The 17965-nt window shown below is 53.4% G+C and overlaps 3 protein-coding genes across 3 annotated transcripts; 1 reads left to right on the plus strand and 2 right to left on the minus strand.

The window, feature by feature from the left end:
- Positions 1-9915: 9915 nt before the first annotated feature.
- Positions 9916-11133, minus strand: LOC127595191 (2-oxoisovalerate dehydrogenase subunit alpha, mitochondrial-like). Its single transcript, XM_052056829.1, is given in 1 exon segment — positions 9916-11133. A coding segment is annotated over 1 exon segment (1218 nt).
- Positions 11134-11170: 37 nt separating this feature from the next.
- On the plus strand, positions 11171-13333 carry LOC127595192 (tetratricopeptide repeat protein 6-like). Its single transcript, XM_052056830.1, has 3 exons — positions 11171-12580; positions 12632-12753; positions 12949-13333. Exons 1-3 carry the CDS (start codon positions 11171-11173, stop codon positions 13331-13333), a joined length of 1917 nt encoding a protein of 638 aa, XP_051912790.1.
- A 2279-nt stretch (positions 13334-15612) lies between these two features.
- LOC127595193 (serine/threonine-protein kinase Nek2-like) lies at positions 15613-16969 on the minus strand. Its single transcript, XM_052056831.1, has 2 exons — positions 16847-16969; positions 15613-16149 (listed from the first exon to the last, which is right to left on the minus strand). Exons 1-2 carry the CDS (start codon positions 16967-16969, stop codon positions 15613-15615), a joined length of 660 nt encoding a protein of 219 aa, XP_051912791.1.
- Between the last annotated feature and the right edge of the window lie 996 nt (positions 16970-17965).

Here is a 17965-nt window from a genome sequence, read left to right on the forward strand (position 1 = left end):
AAATTAAAAGGTTAGTCTAAACAATGGACGTTTAATAGCGAAGTTCCTCAGGTCCCACAAATTCCAACACAATAAGAAAATTCAATGGATCAATCACCTTCAAGAAGCAAAGCCTTTCAGGTCTACAGGATTTCTTAAAAAGTAAACCCTACAAAGCCCAAATCAAAAACTAAAACACTGGATTTTTCAGACCTCTTTTCTCATAGCATTTTGACAGTCAGGCCTCGCATCTTTAGTGCTTCTCCTTCAACATCGATTACAGTAGTGCCTCGATAAAGACAATTTTGTTTGAAGCAATCATTCGACCTTTCAATCATGACTCTATCTGTCAAATCTACGAGTCCTACCCAGACGGATCTATCCGAAACCACCACTGCCTCTGTCCAGACAATACCGACCAAAACGACAAGCAAATCGATTCAACAAGCCCCTGCCTCGAAAACGATATCGACCCAAAGCTCGCTGACCTCCAGTGCCATGACCAAACGAGAATCAGACATTGTAAAGCAAGCCCAGGAAATATGTCGGCTTGAAGAACGCCTCAATAGAATGAGTGTTGACGAGGCAGCCTTGCGAGCTACAATTGTAGATATGGAGGGACAGATGGAGGCATGTCGGGAACGAGAGAATAAGCAGTTGCAGCAGGCCTCCCAGATGCAGGGGCTTGCGAGCCAGCTCAAAGAACAAAATGCCAGCCAGGAAGCTACCATCCAATCCCTACGGAAAAATCAGGAGGCGATGATGAAGTCGGAGCGTATGTTCCGCTCACAAATGGATTTCAGAAGGAGCAAGTTTCGTAGCAGGGAGAAAAGTCTGGTCAGCTATAATTTTAATGTGATGGAGTTGTGATCATAAACTGTGAACGTTATTTTGATATTCTCCCTACACATTCCCGCAGGGAAAATACAGGGCCACCACGGTATCGCCCTCCCTGCCGAACCCCACCTCATTGGTGGCCGCCCACACCACCTGACAAAACTGCCGACTCTTCTCCGAGCCCTTGGCCGACTCAAAGTCGTATCCCAGTATTGTGTTGTACCATATTTCACTGGCCTTTTCTTTCTTTCTGTCATTCTTGATAATCACGTTTTGGCCGGTCTGTTTAAGATTGTAGAATATAGGTGAGCGAGGCAGTTCGTGGGATGCGTTGACTGACTGGGCCCGGGCCTGCGCGAGGTCGCAGAGATGGAGGTTGAGTCTCAGAGCCGAGGTAGCATGGTTCTTGCGAAGGGAGTTGTGTTAGACCAGCTCTTCCCTCATCCACTGCAGCTAAAACTTAAACTAAGGATACATCATAGCAAAATTATCCTCGTCGTACAGCTCCCTTTCCTTGAACGCCACCGGCCTGTCGCCGAAGTCAGTACTATATTTTAGACTCGAGTTAGCTGCGCAGCCCATGTAATTCCTGCTATTTATTAACAGACAACCTGCCCATGTACAAGACCCCGTCGCCCGGCCGGAGGGGCAACCATGACTCTTCTGTCAAGACTGAGAAGAAGAAGCCGCACTGTCAGTCGGTTGCAGACTGGACCGACTGCAGTCGCCAGCTCAAGCGCTCCCTGAATTTCAGCAAGCGCAGCGTAGACGTCATGCGGTCGAAGGACAAACAGATCAGAAGGATCGAAAGCAAGATCAAGAAAATCAAGACTGAAAACATAGAGAGTAGGGTCCGTCCTAAGCGCCCTGAGAGGCGGCCCAAGGAGAAGGAAAAGTCAGTGAAGCAGACCAAGTGCGTAGTGATCAAGGGTTCGCTCAGTAACCTAGAGGCTAAACTGAAGTGCATCCATGCAGGAAACGACCAACTGAAAACTTCGATCGACAAGAAGCGCACGAAATTAGCCGCCCTTAACAGAGAGACCTCAGAGATCGAGATGATCGGAGGGTTGAACCAGCAACTCGAAGAAAAACTGACCCTACTTCTGGGCCACTACCCCAACCTGCTCAAGGCCCTTCCGAATCTTCCAATCCAGCAAGGAAGAGCATGTTTGGGGCTGACCAGACTGTGATCAAATTGCGTTCTTGAGCTGGGCCTAGAGACTGCCCAGAGGCGGGGCCCAGACTCGCATGACCCTCTTTTCGGAATATCCCTATTCGAGCTTGTCGATGGCGGTGAGCCATTGCTGATTGCCGGGGCCGATCGGGGCCACCAGTCTGCCGCCTGGCAGCAAGTTGGCCAGCAGCGCCTTGGGGGGATACTCGCAGCTAGCTGACACGTAGATCAGCTGATACACGTCTTCTCCCAGGTTTTTCAAGGCATCCTTGCAGAGGATCTTGACCCTACCGTTGTCGAGCAGGCCTCGCTGCCCCTTCATGAGGTTGACCCGTGCCTGTTACACGAGTTCGGGCACATGCTCGATACTTACGACAGTCACTTTTTCCTTGAGGTGGGCGAGGAGGGCAGCCATGTAGCCAGAACCAGTGCCGATGTCCAGGATGCGGCATTCCCGGATCGCTTTTTCCTACAGCAGACTGAGAGCGAGGGCGATGGTAGCAGGGGCTTCAAGGGTGGCGTTGAAGGCAAGATAGACAGAGTGCTAGGAGTAGGGCTCAGGACTGAACTCAGCATGGTCGACAGCCTGCATGCACTTCCCAACAGAGTCCCGAGTTACGACCAGGGAATCGACCAGCCCGGCCACAAACTCCTTGTTTTTGTTAATATTCGAAGGGAGGTCGGCCGACAGGTAATCCATGATATTGCTGGTAATTAAAATTGGGGTTTCAGAGCACGCGGTTCAGTATGCCTAGATTTTTAAGTCATGCGTGCTCTATGACGTGGCGTGTCAGTACAGCACCTCGCCTGATAGGATCACGGTCCCTGTGGATTCTTCGTTTCGGGTCGGCCGTAACCTTGATAACCTGCTGGCCAGTTACAATCGATATACCGGCAAGGACCTGGCCTTCTCGGCAGCCAGTCGCCACAACAACACTAGCAAGCTGATCCAGTTCTGCTCCTTCAATGGTATGGAATGCGATTGCTAGCCAAAGGGATGCACGCTGGTCGATCCGGAAGGCATCGATCCTCTCTGGTGGACCTGGCTTTTGCTGGCGCTGGCAGGGGCAGGCGGAGCAGGGTATCTGGCGGTCTAGTTCGTCACCTGGCGGAAGCGGCATGCCGCCAGATGGGCAGTAGAGGGGAAAAAATCAATCGGCTACACAGTCTACGAAAACTAACTCTTCTAGACCAACCTCGTAACAGGCCAACTGCAGATCCTCCGGATCGAACGAACCGAAGACCTCTCCTAGAACGGACAGGCCATCAAGACAGTCACCCTCTAAGACGGGACGACCCTACGGCTGGTCCGCAAATAATGAAACATAATGTCACAGGGGGTAGTTGCACATATACACGTAGGCCTGCGCCAGTACCATCTCCAGCTCGGCCCGCCCGTAGGACTTGCTGGGCAGGCTCTGCATGAACTGTGTGAGAAGCTAGTCGGTCAGTTGGAGGATCTCATTTGAGTGTCGGAGGTAGATCGTCACCAGCAGGTATAGCACGAAGGTTGGGAAGCGGTCTTCTGCGGACAGGTAGGTGTCGAACAGGCGGGTGACCAGGCCGTGGTCGAACACTCGGATGAGCAGGGTAGTCAGTTCCCGCAATGTCATACAGAAGAAGTCGAGGTGCTCTTGCTGCAGGTGCAGGTGGAGTGTGGGGTCGATCTTCTTCAGCAACTCCTCGATCGATTTGTAGGCCAGCTTCACGCCTTTGAAATTCTTGAGGTAGTTTTGCTGGAATTGCTCGAGCACCTTCGTGAGGCACCAGTACATGTCTGCTTCTATGGCCGACCAGTCCTCCCCGCGCAGGCAATCAAGTCCTGCGCGGGAAGGGTTCGCGCCTACCCGTTCCTCCACGAAGGCCAACAGGAACGGTGTCGTGATGTCAGAAATGCCCTGGGTGTAGCCGCTGGCAGGATGCCGGAAGTGCCAGGTGAGCAGCACCCTCGAAAGCCTCTCCTGCACGTTTTTGTCCCTATGGAGCTCGTTCTGGTCAGCACAGCACATCAGGACAAGTGCGCCTTACATCGCCCTATATGATGCGCCGGGCTTTCTCCTATTACTAGGTGGGATCGCCGGTAGCGTGCAGTTAGGTCATCGCCCAGTAGTCCTTGCGTTTTGCGGATAGGGTGTCGGCTGCGTTGCTGAGGGGTTAGTAGTGCAGTAGTAGTCGCCAGACTCGGCCTCGTAGCTCTGCGGGGATGCCTTGCCAGGCCAGTTCTCGCAAACGCTCCACTCGGGGCTGCGGGCGGGCCAGCTCCGTCTCGAAAGGCGCTGAGCTGGGGGGCGGGGCAGGGACCGGCGTGACCTTCTGCCGGAAGAGTTCAGGGAGGCTGGGCCGCTCGCTGTTCCGAGCAGGGGTTCTGTTAGTCCGGCGCACGCACCATGCGAACATTGGATTCTGTCACTCACCGGCCTCATACCGGTCTCGAACCTCATTGCGGATCTTCTCCTGGCGGAACAGCCCCCGCCAGTTCGCCAGCAACTCCTTACGGAGTTTCTCCTCCTTCTTGCGCTCCTTCTCAAGCATGAACTCCGTGTAGGCCTGGTCCAGCCGCTACTGGTCCTCGCGGTAGATCAGCAGCTTGGTCTTGATCGGGTGCCACATCAGCTGGTCCATCTCGAAGCCGGTCACCAGCTCCGCGAAGTGCAGGCCCAGTTTCTTGCAGACTGTCGTGATGAATTTCTGACGGGGAACGGTAATCAGCTCGGGCGGAAGGCGGGCATGCTCGTAGTCGTAGATGTTGCCGTACTCGTTCAGCACGAAGGAGCCGTCCTCCTGCGTTCGTATCTTGAAGGGGATGGTCTGCTGCTCGCTGTAGAACAGTCTGTTCTTCTTCTTCTCGATGGTGGTCTTGGCAGGCTGCGCGTCAATCGGAACGTCCCGCCCTTCTATGTTCCAGCCGGTCCTGGTCCTCAGTATTTCCACGTCCTGCCGAAGGTAGACCTCATCCTACTTGAGCATGTGGCCGGTCGGCCTTGCAGTCTTGGCAAGCTGCTCATTCGGCCGCAGCAGGGGGATCGTGCAGTACACGGTGCTGTTCCGCATCTCCGGTTCTGTCTTCGGAACCACACTTAATTTTATATTCTCTGCACGGCGGGCATCCTTTTTCCAGGATTTTGGTTGGTGAGGATACAAGGACTGTAAAGGCCCGCTGAAATTGCAGAGGGAGTCCAGCTGGCCCAGGAAGGCCGTGATTGCCAGCCTACGGCGGTTCATCTCTACACTTGGCCAGCCTTCGCAGTAGAAGGCCGTGCGATCCAGCACCACGGCATTCCCGATGACCCGGCCTGGCACAGCTATCTTAAGAGCCTCTACGGCGATGACCTGCACAGCCTGGATCTTTTCCAGCTTGGTGACATAGAAAGGCACGAGCTCACTGTCCTCGAAGCTCATGGAAACCGGCTCGTAGGGCAGCCATCCTTTTTCGCCCAGGTATTCTGTCCACTGCGGGAAATCGTTGGTCGGGCAGGCCTATCGAGGCAGCTCGTGGCTCATGCTGTTCTAAAAGGACTGCATTTCCTAGATGATGCGCTTGCTGCGGGTCTTCTTCTTTTTCTTGCCTTTTTTCTTGGCAAACAAAAACGCCTTTTTGTTCACCCTCGCAGGCGCCAGGTCAATCGCCTCTACCTTCCGAACAGCCACCCCCAGCTCCTCGCCAAGCACCAAGAATACAGCCAACAGTTCCTCATAGCAATATGACCCCACCTCTAGATGCGCGGCCAGACGATCCCCAAATCCCTCGCTCAGAGGCTCCTAAAAATAAGAGTCTTCTGGGATGGCATATCGATCGAATTTGAAGGGCATGTCGGTTTGAGGCTAGCGGTCGAGGCTGTAGGGGAAATGTTAGAGCATGAGCTTGCTGACGATACGGACTCGCTTTTAGGGGGCGGAAGTGGATTTTAGTAGGTTGCGGGTCAGCTATAGTTGCTCGGGGTCTAGACGGGATAGAACACGGGCTCGAAGCAGGCCTCCTGTGCAAATCCGGTGTAAAGTCAGTGCCCTGCAGTGGCCCATCAGCACAATCCCCTTCGTGACTTCCTTCGGCCTCAAAAACTCAACTTCAACAGGCTCCTGCTTCGAAGCAGACTCCACCTCCCTCTCCGGAGGGCTCTCCTCAAGCGGGGCCTCGAAGTATGGGTTGGCCCGGGTGGGCGCCTGGTCCAGCCGCTCGTACTCTGCCTCATCGTCGAAATCCATATCTAATGCGGGTTTAATTGCATGAACAAGCAGAAGGTGAAGGTTTCACTGGCGGAGATGGCACTCGCGGTCTCAGAGATGCAGGTCGGGAGGGTGCAGCTGGAGTGGAAGGTTGGCAAGCAGCTGGCTTTGAGCAGCCCTCCTATAGAGCTTTGCAGGGGCCGTGGTGCCCTCCAGGAGGGGTTTAGTAGCGAGCTGGTGATCGAGCATGACCAGGAGAGTGGGTGCTTCGTGAGTTGCCCCTCCTCACTGACTCTCTTGCTGCTGCTCGACTCCAGCCGTGTAAAAATCGGCGGTTACACGCTTTTCAACCTGTCGTCGATCCTCAACGAGGGGCATAACGCCCTGACCGTTGAAAAAACATTCGGGTCAATCGGCACTGTCAGGTTTACAATAAAGTTCGAGACTGACGGGCTGCCGGGGCCGACCTTGCCGGCCGGCCAGGATCAGGACTCCGAGGCTTCTGAATATCTGGCGGCGTACGTAAGGGGGTCGTTGCAAGGATGGGCGGTGGAGCAACTCAAAAAATATGAGAAAATGTCAAGCAAGATCATACTTCGAACCCAGTAGATGCAGGCACGACACCGGGAGCTGTCCCTTAGACACGCAGACTGCCAGGAGGGCGGAGGGTGCGGTCAGGAAGGCCATAGACAGCTACATCGACTTCACCGAGAGCTGGCCCGAGACGAGGAGCTAGGCAAGCTGGTCCAAGAGCAGGCCAAGTTCCTTACCCTTTAGAAAGAGAATCTCGAACATTTTGGGTTCCGGTCCGACAAGGATAGCATTGGCAGGATGGTCAAGCTGATTGGTGCGAGGGATGAGACCATTGAAAGGCTTGTAGGGGAGTTGGCGGAGCGGGCGGGATAGCATGCGGAGCTGGGACTGCTTTGCCAGGAATACGAAAAGGCACTGCGCTACAAATCGACACGCCAGGCCGCCCTCTAGCAGCAGCTCTAGTAGCAAAGCAACAGCAGGCAGCTCAGCGATGCGATGCTGCTCGAACTTCAGAACAGCAAAACCGCCCTAGAAAATGAACTCAAGGTGCTACGAGACAAAGTACGGTTCCAGGCCGATGAGCTGCGCTACAAGGAGGCTGACCATTAGCAGCTGATGGAGCAGGCCCATGACAAGCTGCAGGGACTGCTGGCCGAGGCCCGGATGATCAATGATAAGCAGTTGTAGCTGGTCGGCGAGAAGGAGAAGCAGATCATCACCTTGCGAGGACTGCTGTCTTCAAGCGAAGAAAGGCTGAGCCTCGCAATGCGCTAGAACCTGTAGCTACACCACACCATCACCCGAGAGCGGGAGCAAGCCCGGACCCTCGACTCCGACCTTCAGCAGGAGCAGAAGCGGGTCCAGTAGCTATAACGAAGACACGAGGCGCTCTAAGAAAGACTCAATGAAAACACCCGCCTTGAGGTGGAACGGATCAAAGTCGCACATTAGAACAAGTTCAAAGAACTGCTCGCTGAACTAGAGCACCTTTCGGTCAACCATGATGGGCTGACCAAGTTGCTGACCAGTGCGGATGCGATGCTCGGCAGGATGCTGGCCTCTGGGATGGAGGAGCTGCCCTTTGAGGAGAAGCTGGCTCGGTTGGACTCGCATGCGGAGGTGCTCAGCCGCACATGCGAGCAGCTGAAGGCTGACCAGGAGGAGGCTCGGCAAACAGTCGCTTAACTGACTGCAGCCAAGATCCGCCTGCAAAAGGAGCTGCTCGTGCTCGAACGTGAGAACGAGCGGATGATCGACCGCCTCCAGAACCGATAGTAGGCCTAGTCCCGGAAGGTGATCCTGGAATACCGAGAGGAGATCATCGACCTGGTGGGCAACGAGCGCCGGCTGAAGAGGCAGCTGGAGACAGTGGTGCGCAGGGCGGAGGAAGGAGGTCGCTTTGAGAAAGAGTGCAGGGAGTTGCGAGAAGAGCTGAGGAAAAAGAATTTTGTGCTGCAGTCGTATGAACGGGCGCAGGAATGGGCCTAATGATTACGACGGTCAGCATCGCCCTGGTTTTATTGATTTAGGCGAGCACATGCTCTCCCAGTTGGCTACAATAGTTTGTAGGGTTATTTTTATCTTGGAAAAGCTTGAAATCCTTTCACAAGCCAGATTTTCGATATAGACTAATCTATTGCAGCCTATACTTATTAAATTGGCATGAGAAGTCAGAAAAAGAAAGTCTCTGGCAAGGAAAAGTAATCCCCCGTGGCATTATACCGTGAGGTGACGAAAGCCTCTCGCGATAATAAAGACTCTAGATAATGTCCAATTTGCTGGGATTATCAAAGCAAGCAGGCTGTTCCAACAGCCTGCAAGCATGCTTACTGCCTAAATTGTCTGGATGCTTACCTCAAGCACAAAATAAACAATGGCGAAGTTAAATTCATCAAATGTCTAATTTAACACTGCCCTTCAAAATTCAATAAACAAGAAATCAAATTATACACAAATAACAACTTGTTTGATAAATATTAAAGACTTCTCCGTAACTCCAAGGTGCTGGAAGAAGGGGGAATTTGGTGCCCCACACCCAACTGCGAAACCCCTTTTTTAACATCAAAAAAAATAAGCATGCCCAAACTGCCATGCCAGAATGTGCGAGCTCTGTCACTCTCTTTCCCACAAAGGCAAATGCGACACCGCAACCCTCGAGCTAATAATTAAACTCCTCTCCCAGAGCTAGATAAAACTCTGCCCGAAGTGCAAAGTCAATACCGAAAAGGCCAACGGCTGTAATTTAATGACCTGCTCGCAATGCAATTACGTGTACTGCTGGAACTGCCTCTAGAAATATGCGGCAGGACATAAGTGCCGGGAGATGCTTGGAAGGGTTGAAGACAGTGCTGAAAGTTATTCTCTTTGCAATGCTGTTCGGCTAGTGCCGGAGGGCGATCGTAGTTTCAGTGGTTGCTATGTACTTCGTTTATAAAAACGTTCGATTACTCCTTTTGGCGCCACTGAGCTTTGCCATATTCCAGTCTTTAGCAGTGCTCTTTTCTGGTGTTATTGTCTACGCAATAAAGTATATAACAACCCGGCCACCATAGCAATGAATGCACATTTATTTCTATTTAGGAATTAAAGAGCGTTGCTTTGGTGATTATAAACTAGCGTTTAGACCTTGCAAGTTCTTGGCCGTATAATATGTTTAATCATTAAAATTTAACGCTCAGTAGCATCGCCCCTTGTTTTATGGATTTTGGGTCAGTTTTATGGGCTCGGCAGATTCCTTGCCACAGCTTTCCAGTAGCCTCTGCACGCCATCCCCGGTAGCTGAGCAACAGCTAAAGAACTCTCCCCTCCACTTATCAGCCAACTGATAAGCCACTTCCTCATACATCTCCTTGATATCGACCTTATTCCCCACCAAAAAGATCTGCTTTTTAGCAGAGAGCAGTTTTAAGTCCGTCCGCGAGGCCAGCCTCTCAAAGGTCTCAGGCCTGCTCATATCGAACATCAGCAGCAAGGTCCTGTACTGCGAGACATGAGGCTCCAGCAACTTCTCAGGATAGTTGGTTGTGTAAACCCGTATTGTAAGCCCCTTTGAGTACAAGAACTCTGCCAGCTCTATACCCGTGGCCTCATCAAACTCAGCCGCCTGCCTGGCCCGAAAGGTCCCCAGGAAGGTGGTCTTGCCGACCCCCTTCTCACCAAGCAGCAGGATGTTCTTGACCCTGCTGTCGGATTTCATGCTCTATTTGGTACATATAGGTCGATGTGGGTCATTCGAACTTCGAGAGGTCGTAGGCATCGGGGTTGGCCTGAAGGTGGGCGGAAAGCCGCTGTTCCTGCTCGCGGAGGCTGGCTGGCTTGACGTCGTAGACATCTTCGAAGAGCTGGGAGATGGCGGGCTGCTTCTCCTCGCTGTTGGCCTTCAAAAGACGGATGATCTCCTCCTTGGTCTGCTGCTTGAACTGCTAGTCCTCCGCATCAGAGGTCTCCTTCAGTCCGCTCAGCTTGAGGTAGTTGGACAGCCTGTTGATAGGGTTGTTCTTGACCTGCCAGGAATCACGCTCATGGTCCTCGCGGTAGAGACTGGAGTGGTCGGAGGTTGAGTGATCTGAAATGCGGTAGGTCATGTACTCGATGAAGAAAGGCTCTCCTGTGCGCAGGATCTAGCGGCGGGCGTGCTGGGTGGCCAGAATCACGGCCAGGGCATCATTGCCGTCCACCCGCATTGTCCGCATACCGTAACCGACTGCCAGCTTGGCCACCCCGTCTCCCTTGAACTGCTCACTGTAGTGCGTGGAGATAGCATAGTGGTTGTTGCGGCAAGCGAATAGAGTATGCGAGGACAGGGTTGCCGCGAAGTTCATGGCCGCATGGAAATCGCCTTATGAAGTGGCCCCTTCCCCGAAGAAAGGCAAAGAAATCCGATCAGCCTTCTGCAGCTTGAACCCGTAGCCTGCCCCCACGGCCTGCGGCACCTGAGTAGTTAGGGGAGACGAAACCGTGAAGATGTTCAGGTCAGGTGACCCATAATGCACGGACATCTGCCTGGCCTTGCCCTTATCCTTGCGGTTGCCGATGCACTGCGCGATCACCTCGTCAATTGTGAAGCCTCGGAAGAGGAAAGCGCCTTGCTCTCGGTACTGGGGGTAGATGGCGTCTTGGGGCTACAGCCCGGCCGCAACTCCCACCGTGGTGGCAGTCTCGCCGAAAGACGGCATGTAAAATGATATTTTACCCTGCCGCTGGGACATGTACAGGTACCGGTCCATCTCCTCGCAGCGCATCATGGTCCGCAGCACCTTGTTGAGCAGCTGTTTGTCGAGTTGTTTGTGTAGATCGGAGACAGGCTTGCCATCGAAGTCGATCACCTGGACGGTCAGCACTTTGGCAGGCGCAGGAGTCTCTCCAAGGTGGTGAGTGTAGCTGCGGGGGTCAGGGTTGAACTCAGCGTTGCTCTTCTTGAAGGAACGGGCCAGCCTCCTCAACATCATATTATTGGGGTGATCGCATACACGTCAGTTATTAATGGAGAGGGAGGAGAAGACGGATACAAAAAAGAAGAGATCTCCTGCCGAGCCTGCCAAGGAGAAGAAGTCCACTAAACCTGCCAAGCGGGAGAATGGACTGAAGGAGGTCGCCAGTCGCACTAAAAACGCCTCGGACAGCTATGCCGAGGGCCTCAGTCTCAAGAGGCGGTTCGAGGACAGCGACCGCAAGGACAAAACGGACATCAACAAGGCGATCGACCACCTCAACAACGCCATCACGCAGCTCACCACCAACACAGGCCAGGAGCGGCAGAACCAGATCCAGGCGGTGTACATGGCCGCGCGAGGGGACTGCTACATGCTGATCAAGGAATACCAAAAGGCCCTGTACGACTTCATCATGGCGATCAAGTTCGACCCCAACGAGAGCACGTACTACCAGTCCCGGGGCAACTGCCAGCTGCAGCTTGGGCACATCAACGAGGCCCTGGCGGACTTCGAGTCGGCTATCAAGCACAAGCCTAATGAGGGATTCAACTACCTCAACCGGGCCCTGGTGCACGCTCGGCTCAAGAATTTCAGGGCAGCCATTGATGACTACACGCAGGCGCTGAGCATGATCAAGGATTCGTCGGGGTCCTACAAGGCCTACCTGCATCGTGGCAACTGTCTTCGCTATGAGAAGGAATTCGAGCGGGCCATCGAGGACCTTCTCAAAGCCTGCGAGCTGAACAAGATCGACCCCGAGGCCCAGAACAGCCTCGGCATGGCCTACTTCGACAACCTGCAGTACGACCTGGCCCTTGACCGCTTTTCCAAGGCGATCGAGCTGAACGACCAGATGGCCAAGTACTACAACAATAAGGGGCTGGCGTACTACCATCTTAAGGAGTACTCCCTCTCCCTCGAGGAGTGCAACAAGGCTTTGAAGCTGGACCCCCTGGACTCTCGGATCTACTACAACCGGGGAAACTCATACCTGGCGCTCAACCGCATCCCGGAAAGCCATTCTGACTTTGACCGCAGTATCGAGCTGGACGGCCAGAACCCGAAATTCTTCCATTCGAAGGGACTTGCCTATCAGGACACGGATTATGAGAGGGCCATCCAATTCTTCGAAAAGGCCTTGGAAGTCGACCCTGCCAACGTCCCCTCGCTGTACCACTTGGGGCTCATGCAGCACCGGGGCGGAAGACTGGCCGATGCGATCGACAGCCTTACCAAGGTGCTGTCGACGATCGGTAGCGATCGGCTGGTGCTGGAAAGCAGGGGGTTGGTATACCAGGACAACAAGAGCCATGCCAAGGCGATTGAAGATTTCACGCGGGCGATTGAGCTGGAGCCTACCTACGCGGAAGTGTACTACTATCGTGGTATCAGCAAGATCGAGATGGCCCGGCTTCGCGAAGGCTTTTCTTACGAGGAGGCGGTCGAGGACCTGAAGCGTGCTAGTTAGCTGGGCAGCACGAATCCAGGCATCGCCTCGGGCATCGGGCAGGCCTACCGACTGCTGCAGGACTACGAAAAAGCACTGTATTACCAAAACGCAGCTTTGAAACAAGACCGGCACAACATCGAGTTCCTCATCCACCGCAGCAACATCTACGTGGACATCAAGTAGTACCCCAGCGCCATCGAGGACCTCAGCTTCGCCCTGACTCAGAAGACAGGGGACCCTCAGATTCTCTACCGTAGGGGCATCGCATTCTTCAAGAACAAGGATTTCAAAAAGGCCATTAAGGATCTTTATTAGGCTTTGGAAAATCACCCCTACGAGACTTATGTGGCGGATATCCACTACCATCTCGGCATTAGCTACGCCTATCTGGAGCTGCATCAGCAGGCTATCGAGCCTCTTGGGAAGGCGATCGCTTTGGCTCCCAACCAGCCTTGCTACTATCATGAGCGGGCCAAGGCCTACCTCCGCATTGCCGAGCATTCCATGGCCGTTCAGGATTTCTTCACAGTGCTGAGAATGCAGCCTCGCAACGCGAACGCATATTTCGGACGGGCATTCGCTTACAAAGCCCTGCGGAAATACGATGAGGCGGCGGCAGACTTCCAGAAGGCCAAGGAACTCGACCCATTCAACCCCAACCTCATCATCAACCCCAAAAAGATCTACGAGATCCCTTTCATCCGCCTGGTCAACCCTGGCGAGGAGGACAACGAGCTGCAGCAAAACATGATCCGCCTCTGATATAAAATGTTAAGATTGGCCCGGACCATCGCCTACAATAATCCCGCCTCTATCGCCTCGAAGAGCAGGCTGAGGCTGCTGACCCTTCGGGAAAAGCCTTCTCTTGAGGAGGTTGTGGCGGGCTTGGAAATGCCGGCTGACAAGATCATCACGTTCCCGATACTGAACAAAAAGGCGCTTACTGCCAATGAGCGTGAGACTATCTGCTTGGTGAACGGCTGTCGCCCATGGATAGGAAATCTGCCTTAGAACGTGGCCAGGCGGCCGGTGATCACGGTCATGGGGCATGTCGATCACGGCAAGACGTCGATCCTTGACTACTACCGCAAAAGCAGGATCGCCGAGGGAGAGGCTGGCGGAATCACGCAAAAGCTGACTGCCTTTCCTGCTGAACTAGCAGGCCGGGCCCTTACCTTCATCGACACGCCCGGCCACCACACTTTCAAAGCCATGCGAGCCCGAGGGGCAGTCGCCACCGACATCGTGGTGCTAGTGGTGTCCAGCATCGAAGGCCCTCAAAGCCAGACACTCGAGGTGATCGAAATCATCAAGGAGTTCAAGATACCCATCATCGTCGCCATCACGAAAATCGACATGGAGGGGGCAGACCCGACCAGGGTGGAACTGGAGCTGTTATAAGCAGGGCTGGGCATTCTTGATACCGGGAATGTGCCCAGCATTCATGTCAGTTCCAAGACTGGCCACAACATGGACCTTCTTCTCGACCTGCTATTGGAAGAGGCCAAGGCACTTGGCCTCCAGGAAATGGTCGATGTCCCTGGCGACGGGATTGTGCTAGAGTCCCGTCGTAACCAGCAAGACAGCCGACTGTTGAGTGGGATCGTGTTTCGAGGCACTATCAAGCACGGGTCGATCATGGTAGCAGGCAGCAGTCATTTTAAAGTAAAGCGTATTCTGGAAGCAGGTGTGGAAATAAAAAAAGCGGGGCCCTCGATGGCCGTCGAGTTTGAGGGCTGCAAGGATCTGCCTAACTCCGGCTAGACTTTCTTTGAGGTTGACAGTGAGGCCAAGGCGACGATGATCACGAATTTGTTAAAAAAACGAGGGGCTACTGCCAAGATGGAGGCGGAGCCTGCACCTCGGCCTGCCCCTAAATTCTAGCTAAAGTCAAAGACCGAAAAAAAACAGTTTTACAAGGGCTACATGGAAATGTGGCATAAAAAGTACGGCCAGGTCGAGGCAAAACTCAAGGCCAAGATCGAACAGTGCGAGAAGGAGGACAACCCTACCGCCCTGGAAGAAGCCAAGCAATAGCTCAAAAGTCATTACGAGTTCGTCAGCTACTTTTTCAACGACACCTCTTTCAAAGACAAAGTGCTGCACCTGATCGTTAAGACCAAGGAAAAAGGCACAGAAGAGGTGGTCATGGCAGAAATCAAGGAAGCCGAGAGACGGGCGTTCCAAAAGGGTGTCACTCTGAACTGATCAGCATCGATGTCGCTAGCTGTCACCCAGCGACATCGAAGAGGCCCAGGACACAAACGCCGTCATCCTGTGCATGGACGTGGCCATCCCCCAATCGATCGAAGACAGCGGCTCTCAAGTGAAGATCATCAGCTCGCAGGTGATCTACGAGGTGCAGGACAAGTTGATGAGCGAGATCATCTTAAAGAAGAACAAAGGGCTGCAACAGGTGGACAGTGGCTCTGCGGAGGTCCTGAAGACGTTTAGTGTCAGCTATGGGAGGGAGAAGGTCACGGCGGCTGGAATCAGGGTGCGTGATGGCAAGTTGGTCAAGCGCCTTCATTTTGACGTTGTCAGGGCGGCACCCTCATGGGCGCGCGGCTGGAGGTGCTGGCCCTCAAGCACTTCAAGAAAGAGATCCACGAGATCCGGCAGGGCGAAGAATGCACGATCGTCTTCAAGTCCTTCTCCGATTTCCAGGAGAATGACGTGATCGAGTGCTACGACCTGGTGAAGCCGTGAATAAGTTATAATGATAAATCAGTCCTTGACTCGCAGGGCTGCTAGTCCCCGCTGCAGGACGGGGGGAAGCTGTGTCGGCCTGCGGGAGTTCAGCCTTCGAAGAGGCTTGTAGTGGACGGGCGGGCTGACCTGTAACCGAATACGGCTGGGTTGTAATACCTGCTGCAGGCTTTTCTCGCGGTGGTTGGGGATTAGCCGACTGCTCTACTCCTTCGGGTCAAGGAGGTTATGCATCGACACGCATTCCTTCGCCTTTTTCTTGCGGGAGAGGGAGGGCAGCGTGCTCTCCGAAGGACTGCAGTCATCGTACTTTGAAATTGGCAGGTTAAGAGTTAATTTCCGTAGATTTTTAGGCACCTTGATAGTCCGCAGCAGCATGCTCTCCTTCCTCTCATGGCGCTCGATGCTGGAATGTTCTCATTCTGCAGCATTTCTGCGATGGTGGGGCGGTGATGGGGGTTTACCCGCAGCATCGAGGCGATGAAGGCATTCAGCTCTTTAGAGTATTTCTTGGAGATGTGTTCAAACCTGCCGCGGGTGACCTTGCTGGCCAGATCGGCCATGGTGGTCGCCACGAAGGGCGGACGGAGGGCGCACATTTCGTAGAGAATGCAGCCGAGAGACCAAATGTCAGATTTTTCGTTGTAAGGCATTTCTCGCCAGATTTCGGGGCTGGCGTAGTAGGGCGTGCCGGTCTGGGTGATCGCCATGCCTTCCTTGAGCACCTTTGAAACGTTAAAGTCCCCGATTTTGTATGAGCTTTTGGAGATGAAAATATTGGCAGACTTGAGGTCCCGATGGATGATTTTGTTCTGATGCAGTTCATGCAGACCTTCGAGCAGCTGTCCCGCGGCCTTCCAGACCTCGCTCTAAGGGAATCGCTGCCGCAGCTCTTTCCTAAGGTTGATAGCTTTTAGCAAGTCCCCTTTTTCCGTGTATTCCATGACGATGTACAGACATCGTTAGCCCTCGTCGAAGAGAGCTTCTTTGTAGCTAACGATGTGGGGGGGTGGTCGATCGAGGCCAGAAGCCGAATCTCGTTCACCGAATTTTACCGTTAGCGGCCGGAAATATGGCCCAGTTTGACACGTTTAACAGCGTAGTACTGTTGATCCTGCTTCCGCCTGGCCAGGAATACCTCCCCATAGCTGCCAGTCCCCAGCTCCCTTAGAATGTCAAATTTTTACGCAAACATTAATAACTGTCACTCTGCCAACCACCACTCAAACCCAGCAGGGTTCCACAAATATTCCGTGATAGGGTTAAATTAAAATTTAAGTATAAAAATGCCCTCCATTAAATCTAACTTAAACAAAATGAGAGATGCTAGTCGGATTCCCACAAAACAACTCGGTTTAAACTAGGATTATCTTTGTCTCTCATAAAATACAGGGAAGATAGGATCTGAAGTTACTGATTTAAGTTGCTATAAATTTAATTCACTTGCCATGGTCAATCGTATTACTCTTCCTCCTCGATGAGTGGCTAGTCCTCGTCGGGCAGGTTCAGGAATGTTAGGTTTTGGCCCTTGCCGATCCAAATCCCATCGCTTTTCATGGCCATGACTGAACCCTTGCCGATTTTCATCCACAGCCCCCTTCGGAGCATCACCACCGTGCCCAGCTCGTCCGCCCCCCTCTGCACCGCGAACACCCTACTGCCATGCACCTTAACCCTCGCGATCTGCATCTCAGAGTACTTATGGACAATGGAAGTGCTCTTTTCCTATTCAAGACTAAGTTCTTTAAGGAAAAAGTGGCCCTTGGTCTGCTCGAGGACGAGTAGACGGTTGAGTGGAAGCTTTGCCAGTTGCAGCACTTCGTGGATGCCGAGTTAGTGCAGTTCGTGTCGGAAAAGGATCATGTGCTAGGTTGACGAGATGATCCGGATGGCCACCAACTCCTCAGGGTCTTTGGCCTTGACAGCCAGCAGCAAGGCTTCCATCGCCTCAAGGTAGGTGCACAGGCCGATGACACCTCCCTGGTTGCTGATCTCGTAATTGTTGATATACTGGTGAGGCCTGCGCTCGGAGTACAGCTTCAGGTTGCAGCGGGAGGTCTCTTTACCAAGAAAAGAAAGTTTCGATACGTTTTTGCCTGCGACGGCTAGCGCCTCCATCTCTGGGTACAGCTCGATGTCTTATATTACTTTGCGGTCCACTTTGAAACTGCTGATGTCGATCATCCGCTATCGAACTTGCGGGCGGGCGCGGAACACCTCGCTGCCACAGGCGATCCATACCTCACAACTGCCCTTTTTCATGACCGGCGAGTGGGCCGAGCGGTCCAGCTTGAACCCTAGGGAAAAGGGAGGGCCGTCTACTGGATGACCGATATCGAGTTAGCAGTCAGCACTACCACGCATTCCTCGTCTTCTCCCGCCCTCAAGCACTCCAGCTCAAGAATATGGCTTTCGAGGGTGACAGGCTGGCTGGCGAGATCAAACTCCGGAGCAGAAAGGATTTACTCAGTTTTTACTCTTTGCGCTTGATGTTCTTTTTTGCCTATTGCGCGATCGACTTGAAGTCTTAGCTTTCAACCAGGCTGGCTCGAAGTGGCCCTGGGAAGGATTTGTAGAGTCTTTACGGGACTTGGGTTTGGGCTTGAGTTTGGGTCGAGGAGAGCCTTCCTTTGGCCTGGGGGGGATTTAAGGACTATCAGTGGTGCAGAGCGGAAGGCGTATACC

This window comes from Hippocampus zosterae, unplaced genomic scaffold (genome assembly GCF_025434085.1).
Source record: "Hippocampus zosterae strain Florida unplaced genomic scaffold, ASM2543408v3 HiC_scaffold_421, whole genome shotgun sequence".
NCBI lineage: Eukaryota > Metazoa > Chordata > Actinopteri > Syngnathiformes > Syngnathidae > Hippocampus > Hippocampus zosterae.